Genomic DNA, 8,543 nt, shown 5'->3' with positions numbered 1-8,543 from the left:
GCTGGTCCTGACACTGGCCGGAGATCAAAATGAGAAAGGGACCAGAGCAAATTGAGCTCTGTGGAGCTAAAATATTTTAAGAACCCATCCTTGGTCCACGTCAAGGCCGAACTGGTAGATGCTGCATTTGATGAGAAAACGCGCATCCGGAGTGACTCGTGGCGGGCCCACTCTGGTGCTGTGTAGGCCCCCTGCTCCCTCCTGACGGCATCCTCTCCGCTACTGGTGCCGCTGGGACCTCCTATAAGCGACACTGGCTCCTTCTTCCTGGTCTCATGGACCTGAGCTCTCTGGACCTGAGCATCTTCTTTCCCCCACGCAAGCAGGGGTGGGGGGTCTGCCTCCCCAAAACAGAGTGTCAGTTCAACACTCTGTTCCAAGTAGACTCGTGTTTCTAAGACATCATGGAGATGACAATCTATGGATCAATGCTGCTCAGGCGACAGATATAATGGGTCTTCCAGGTGTTGGTCGAGAGTTTTGGGGCCTGAGAATCAACACAGCCAGGCCTGAAGTGACAATCTTGGGGCCCGGGACCAGGTCTCTGTGCAATCATGTTTGAATGCAGAGCCAGATCTGTTCATCCCCTTCCGGAGAGCCCCTAGCCCCTACTCCTGAGCCTCTTAATCTCCGGGACAATCCCTTAGTGTCCACACATCCAGAACATGGACAGACGACCAAATTCCTAAAGTGAGAAGAGTTAGGTCCTGTTAGCATAAGGGGTGTGGGACGTGGCAGTCACGTGCCTATTTTAAATGTCGAACTACATACTTCTAATTCTAATCTGGTTGCTCTTCTCCCCTGTGCTAGTCTGCTCTGACCTGAGGAGGCCAAGAAAGCTCTGTGAGGCTGGCTCTGTGAAAACTGAATCATGTTGCCAGCCAACCATGAATGCAACCTGGCCCATGGTGCAAGGCTAAGGGAGCTGAGGGCTGCAAGTCTAAGGTCCAACTGCTCTGACCCTGGAAGTTGGAGAAAGACAAGTGTTCTCATGTCCCCATCTTGCTTTGGCTTTTTTTTGTTTCTTGACGCGTATAGATTTTTTTCAGTGCTCATCAGTAATCTGAAGAGTTAAAGTAGCACAGTTCTGTTGCAGGACTTGAGGAAACAGTGGGATAAAGCACTTCCTCCAGTTTTAGTTTCATGCTTATACAGTTGCAGTAGATGACTAAAGGTTTAACTCTTTCCTTTTTGGCTTGTTGCTTTGATTGGCTACTCAGACACCTGGCGACTCATTTCTGTCTCTCTCCTCCAGGTAAGCTGAGGTCTTGATGGTCTCCTTCCCTAGGCATCCCTAACTGCAAAAAGTCATTTCTTGTAATTTTGCATAAGTGATTTAAACAAACTTTTTGTTTTTGTTTTTGTTTTTTTAACTCAACTTCATGGGAATCATCAAAAACTCTTTCCTTACTATAGCCTTATCCTGGACCCAGCTGAAAACACTAATCCCCCTTGTCCTAAGGCAGTAACTGCCACTGCAAAACTTGATCTTTCTGCTTAACTCATTCTAGGCTCTCCATTTAATGTTTCCTTACACAGTACAAATACTTCTAATGACAGAGAACACACATATTTCAAACAGCTTTTTAACGTCATGAAATTCTGTCACAGTCTCCCTCTCACATTAGTGTTCTCTGCTCCAACACCCTGAATTCTGCCACTCACCTGCCTCTACCAGAGGAAGGGAAACCTCACAGTTGTCTTTAGTCAAGGAATTTTCTGTACCTTGCTCAATATTAGAGGCTCCCATTGATAACCCTGACTTAATATTATTTGTTGATGTATCATACCTCCAAACGGAAAGTGGAGGTTATCAAGCAGGAGATGCTATCACTAATTTAAGCTTTCCTTTAGAATATAATTACATAAATGCCCCACTCCTAATTAGCCCACCTACAGCTTCCCCTCCCCCCATCGGTCTCCCCATGCCAATGGCCTCCACTTCAGGCATACCTGAAGCCTTCCTTTTTTCCATTTTAGAGCTTTCCCACTCTTCTGCCTGCCTTTGAGTCTTTCCCAAACATAGTGATGGTGCCTGATTCCCTTGCTAAAGTAAGCTCTGAATAGCTTTATTTGGTCCTTTTGTGTGGTCTTAGTTTATTTCCCCATGATTTAACAGTTATTTGTTGAAGATGTATATGGTTTTCATTTGAACAACCCTCTCTACTTTTGTATGTTTTAAACTTATCACAATAAAGCTTAAAATGTTTTAAAATGTCAGTGTCATTAAAGATTAAACAACAAAATGATTCTAGATTAAAAGAGACTAGTGATAAGACAAGGAAATGCAATGCATGCTTCTTGATTGAACTGAAGATTTTAAAAAATTAGCTATAAAGCACATTATTGAAAAAACTGAGGCAACTGAAATTGGACTGTATATTAGACAACAATATTGGATCCATGTTAAATTTCCTGAGCAAATAAATGTATATGGTTTCATTGGAGAATGTCCTTGTTCTTAGGAGATAATGTTGAAGTACTTGGGGTAAAGTGTCATGATGTCTGCAACTTACTCACAAATAGTTCATGAAACATTTTAAGTAGGTAGAGAGAAAATAAATGAAGCAAAATATTAAGAGCTGGTGATACTAAATGAAAGGTATAGAATGTAAATTTAATTAATATTCTAACAATTTTCCATAGGTTTAAAGTTTTTCAAAATAAAAAGTTGATGGGAAAAGAATACAATACATGTAATATTAGAAAAAGAGTAAAAGCAAAAATTCCTAGATACTTATATACAATTTTTAAATGGAGGATAATCCAAAAGCTATAGTTAACCACATTGGGAAGCAGGGGACAGGAGAGATGAGAGGGGATTGAAACTAGATTTTTATGATTGCATATTGTCCATAATAAAATGTTTTTAAAATGTATTTTGTAAGTTAGTCTTATACTATAAGTACCCTGTGATTTTTCATTTCTTGCATTACTTGAATATTATTTAATTGTGTGGTATAATCTCTCCTTATCCATCCATTCATCTGAGGGAACCAGTATGCTGTTTGTAAATGCTCCTAAACATTAGTAGAATGTCCTCTATTGTTCAGAATTATTAGCCCCTATTTTTCTGCATGATTCCTTCCAATCTGACATCAATTTGTTAAGTATCTCATTACTAGTTTATTTTCCCCATTCTAACCATTTTTTCTATCTATAACATACATTTTGATGTTATTATTTGACAAAAAAATTGGTGTTGTGTCTTGATTATGCTTTGTAACATTTTTCATTTTATAGATTTTATCTTAAGAGCTGAAGATTACAAGTGAAGTAATAAAGAACAAAGCTTCTCAATGAGAAATTACAAAACCAATTCACTCACACATTTTATTGTCTGAACCCAAAGCCCCTCAACTGGTTCCACCAAGGCAAAGCAGAGAAAATGAAAGCACATGGTCTGCTGGAAGTCTTCTTGGTAGAAGAGTTTTAATAACTTGCACTCAGTCACACAGATAGAAAATATTGGAGCCAGTATTCAAATCATGCCCACCCCCCACCCATCAGAGTCAGATCAGGAAGCTTGAAAGTAATAGAGTGACAAACTTGATTCATCTTGGAAGATTCTGCTAACTCCTAAAAACCTTACAATTCTGTTTTGAAGCTGGCATGGGGTCAGCAAATAAAACTCAAGACTTGCCAAATGTAGGAAACAGTATGGGGTCTCTGCATAAAGCTAGGACCCCAAATGACTATACTTCCAAAATAAAATTAAATCAAAAATAAATTTTGCCATCCAGATAAAAATGGCAAAGGGACTTGTCTTAACTTCTCCTTTCTAAAGTATGTCTTGACCTAATAATTAATTACTGCAAACCAGCCTTGTGGCTAACTCATGCTACATGTAGGAGTCTGAAAATTTTCAAGGAGATAATGTGAAGTGGCCTCAGATTAGATGCATTCTTAAGAGAATGGCTCAAGTAAAAAATTATCAATTTATAAAAAGATGAAATTAAAGACAACTACCATGTTAAAAAAATACCTAATTTGACCCCTATAAAAAAGAAAAAAAAAGATGAAATTATATCCCTACCTAATGCCCAATTTAAAAAGTTTAACTACAGATGGTTCAAGGATTTAAATGTTAAGATAGAAACTTCAGCATTCTTAGTAGAAAGTATTTAGTATCTTTAGACCTCAGGGCATGGAAGGATTTCTTAAGCAAGATACAAAATGCACTTACTATAAAGACTGATTAAACTGACCATATTAAAATTAAAAATTTTATTCATCAGAAGACACCTCAAAGAAAATGAAAAGATAATTTAAACTAGAATATATTCATAATAAAATTGAAAAAGGATTTGTAAGAGATCGAGGGAGAATACATGAAAGAGGACTTTCACATATTTATATCTTCAAGACTTTTTTTTTTACAATGTACATGTATTATTATGTTGAATTTTAAGATTAAATTGAAGAAACAAAAATATCCACTAAAGTTTAATTGAATATGTCTCAAGAGATTATCTATGAATAACTGTTAAAGCCTAGATGATGTGGATGAGGGAATTCAGTATATGAATACTATCCCCCTTATGTAAATGATAAACATTTTTCATTAAAAAGATTTTTAAAAGAAACACATTATAGTTGTAAGAACAAAATTGTTTGTACAGCAGATGCTATCTAATCTAAAACAACTACCATACAATATTTCTAGAAATATACTAGAAAAAGTATAAGAATGTGCATGGGATGATATACACCAGCTTCAGGACAATGATTTCCTGTGGGGAGGGAAAGGAAAAATGTTTTAGTGATATCTATTTTAAAGAAGAGAGAAGTAAGGCAAATACGGGAACATCTTAACATCTTGTTAATTGGGGATGGGGTGTATTGTGGGGTTTGTACATGGGTTTTCTATAACTTTTTTTGAATGTGTGAAATCTTTCATAATTTAAAATTTTAACTAAAACTAAGAACATTGGTAAGAAATGTCTATCACCATTAGGTGTTTTAGGACATTGGAAACAGACGAGGTTTGTCTATACTTGCAATGTTTTCTGTAATGAACACCATTGACGTTTATATTTTAAAATTCAAAACATATTCTTGAATGATTTAGAAATGGTAACAAACCAGAGTCAGAACATAAAGGAAGTAGAAGAGAGGAAAATGTAGATTCGACAAGCCTGCTCTCGGCCTGATTTACCTACCTACCTCTGAAAGGTAACATAGAAACCTTAACCCAGGCACTGAAAGTGATTCCTTCCCAGTTAACAAAGCCGCCAATTCAAACCACAGTTAGTCAGCTTTGTACAGGGAACGGGCTCTGAGACTGATACCTTATTCGGCGGCGAAGACCACGGAGAGCCTCTGAGATCCAGTTGGAGCTCAAATAAACACTAATTCAAAGTCGAAGAGGAAATCCTGTCGCTAGACGCACAACAGGAAGTAGCTCGCGATGCCGCCAGGGTTGCGTGCCCGCTGTCAAACGGGGCGCCTGGCCCCAAAGGGCCACTGGGTGCCGCCGGAAGGGGCGGGGCTGGCCGGAAACCGTAAAAGGGGGCTCGGGCTACGCTGCTCGCTGGAGTTCCGTCAGAGCTGCGCGGGCCTCTCTCTTGGGCTCTTAGCATGGCGGCCCCCTCAGGTGATGTGGACCAAGGGCATGGATGCGCGCCCGCGGAGTCCCGGGATGGGCTGTTGAGGTTACCGCTTCCACTGCCACGGCTTCGCACCCGGCCGTGGTGGTTTCCTGTGCAGGAACTGAGAGACCCATTGGTGTTTTACTTGGAGGCATGTTTGGCAGACTCAATCTTTGGTAAGCGAGCCTGGGGGCACGGGTGGCCCAGCTCGAGAGAGGCCCGAGAGAGCAGCGTTCTACAGGCTTTCCCAGACTCAAAGGCCACTTTTGGCACCATGATGCCAGCTTCTAGCTCTTCCTTACCCAGTTGACATTCCCTTCGAATCTAGCTCCTCCAGACCTTCAACCATGCCGCCCCTCTGAGTATCTCTCTGTGTTTAGGCCCAGACCGAGCCATAATTCCAGAAATGGAGTGGATGAATCAGGTCCTGTTGATGGTGGACAAAGTAAATTCTGGAAACTTCGTCGAAATCACCATTTTCGGCCAGCCGCGTGTACAAAATCGGATGAAGAGCATGCTTCTGAGCCTGGCATCAAGGCACCGGGAATATCGTGCCCGAGGTGAAGGTCTTTGATAACCTGCATGTGTAGGGAGCCACAGGTGAACCACCTGGCCGTATTTGGTATTCTTTTAGCCTCTCATATCGCCCCAGTATTTTTTTGCGGTTTCCCAACTCCAGTATGCTGCACACAGTCCCTGGGCATCCCTTTGTGAGAGGAGTCAAAGTAGGACCTTGAGAAAATAAGCTGAGGTCTGATGCATTCAGGCCTGTCACTTCCCATGCCAGCTTCAGCTTGGTTACCCACGATTTCCAGATCCCAAATTCAGAGCTTCCATTCTGAGAAATGACGTTGCGAGCACCTTTCCTAATCCCCAATGATAGAATAATTTGAAACAGCAAGCATTTTTGCATTTTTCCTTATCCAGCTGAGAAGATGAAACAACTTGAGGAATTCCTGAAGGCTCGTGCCTCAAGTCTCCAGACTCCCCAGCATGCTGTTGCATGAGCATTGTCAGGAACATTATGAGAACAGCCCTGCGTCTACTACTAAAGTTCAAGAGAAGCAAGAATCCTTAAATCTCTGCATTCTTCTTTCCTTTGTCTTGATGGGTAGTGGTTTGATTATTTTGATGCAAATGTGAGTTTGTAGTGCTGATCAAGTAAATAAATGAATTTCCTTTTTGTCCAATGGCATAAAGATCTTTTCTCACTTAAAATTAAGCAAATTTACAAAAGATTGTTCATTCTTGCTGTGCGGCGTGGGTAAAAGGCCCAATTCCTAGTGGTTCTATTTTTGTTTCTTAATTTCTACCACTTTGAAACTACTAACCCTTTTATGATTTTATGGTCAGAGTAAGGCGCTCAAGCACAGGAGGCAGAGATTCACGGTCAATCTACTTTAGTTTTTTGCATCATTTGTTCTCAAACTTTAACGTGTGGAACAAATCACCTTGAGAACTTGCTAAGACAATTTCCTAGGCTCCTTAAGTGATTCTGGTTCTGTACATTGGGCCCATTAATTTGCATTTGTAACAAGCTCATGAGTAATGTTAGTGATTCTTTGAGGCTCTCACATTGAAGCTTCTGGTTTGGTCCTTGAGTAGCACCAAGTGTGGGTTTTCTTAGAGTGGATGGAACCCTCCCTTCATGCACATGTGTGGATGTTCTAGTATGAAATGAGGTGATTAGCATTCATTGTGCTGATGCTATGATTCGCCAAAGAGTTGGGGTACTGGGTAGCTTGGCCCACAGAAAGCATCTGACCTCCAAGTGTGCTTTTCACCTCCGGTCTGTGCAGGTGTCCTGCACGTGCTAGGTTGTTTTTCTATTACCGATTTGTGCAAAACAGCCCCAACCCCTTGCTGCCTCCACTTTAAGGAAGCAGGATTCTTGTGGGGAGAGGTTGCCAAGAACAGGGTGGCTTCAGACACAAGGGTGGAGTTGACTTAACCCATGCAGTTTCTTCACCCCTTAGCAGTAATGGATTGTAGCCATTTGCAAGTGTTTTAAACACACATTCATACACAAGTCTTTTAATAGGATTACAATATTGATACCGATCATGTTCCTACTTTGCTTCACATTTTTTGTAAAATGCTTTTACATTTTTTTATTCCTAATTATTTCTTTCAACCCTGAATATAAGAACTTTTATTATCTGTATAAGCTTTTGTATCAAATAATGGTTTATTATTACTACTTTTTCACCCCTTTGTTTCTCAAATTTTTTGCACATGAGAAGTTTTTACTGTATGTAGTTAAACCAACTATTGTTATCTATGTGATTTCCTCTCATCCTTACCCCTTTTAAACTTTAGGAACTCCTACTTTTTCTCATTCTTTAGAAATTTGATAAAATTCCTACAGGTTTTTCCTACTGGGATTTCTCCAAAACCATGAACATTTTGGACAATTATTTGCTGGAAGAAGGGTTATACTTAAAATTCACTCCAATTTTCCCCAAATTATCCAAAATTAATAAATGATTCTGCACTGCTTCCATCCTTTATACACATCAACATATTGAAATCCTAATCCCCATTACCTCAAAATGCGACTGTATTTGGAGATAGGGCCTTTAGAGAGTAATAATAAGGTATAATGAGATCATATGGGTGGGCCTTTTTCCAATGACTGATGTCTTTATAAGAAGAAATAATAGACACAGTTGTGAGCACAGAGGAAAGACCATGTGAGGATACAACAAGAAGATAGCCATCTGCAATCTAAGGTGGGAGGCCACAGAAGAAACCAAACTTGCTAACACCTTGATCTTGGACTTCTAGTCTTCAGAACTTTGAGAAAATAAATATCTTGTTTAACGCAGTCTGTTATTTTGTTATGGCCACTCTAGCAAACTAATATGATATCTAATAGGGGTTTTCCATCCTCCCTTTCATCTATGTGCCAATACAGTATTTTTACTACCTTCATCACCTTTCAATATATCC

General features: G+C 39.9%; 1 protein-coding gene across 1 annotated transcript; it reads left to right on the top strand.

The window, feature by feature from the left end:
• Positions 1-5,580: 5,580 nt before the first annotated feature.
• LOC107509274 (oocyte expressed protein) lies at positions 5,581-7,097 on the top strand. Its single transcript, XM_016141670.2, has 3 exons — positions 5,581-5,767; positions 5,972-6,151; positions 6,519-7,097. The coding sequence occupies exons 1-3, from the start codon at positions 5,581-5,583 to the stop codon at positions 6,596-6,598; spliced, it is 447 nt and encodes a 148-aa protein (XP_015997156.2). The 3' UTR covers positions 6,599-7,097.
• The last annotated feature ends 1,446 nt before the right edge of the window (positions 7,098-8,543 follow it).

Source organism: Rousettus aegyptiacus, unplaced genomic scaffold (genome assembly GCF_014176215.1).
Source record: "Rousettus aegyptiacus isolate mRouAeg1 unplaced genomic scaffold, mRouAeg1.p scaffold_m13_p_1, whole genome shotgun sequence".
Taxonomy (NCBI): domain Eukaryota; kingdom Metazoa; phylum Chordata; class Mammalia; order Chiroptera; family Pteropodidae; genus Rousettus; species Rousettus aegyptiacus.
Note: the sequence above shows the minus strand (reverse complement) of the source record. Positions and strands in the feature narration are given on the sequence as shown.

Bases quoted from the DNA above. Each gene is read 5' to 3' on its own strand.
- LOC107509274 (XM_016141670.2), top strand. From the start codon at position 5,581: ATGGCGGCCCCCTCAGGTGATGTGGACCAAGGGCATGGATGCGCGCCC. The intron at 5,768-5,971 runs GTAAGCGAGCCT...CTCTGTGTTTAG, and splicing joins TTTGGCAGACTCAATCTTTG to GCCCAGACCGAGCCATAATT. The intron at 6,152-6,518 runs GTGAAGGTCTTT...TTCCTTATCCAG, and splicing joins CCGGGAATATCGTGCCCGAG to CTGAGAAGATGAAACAACTT.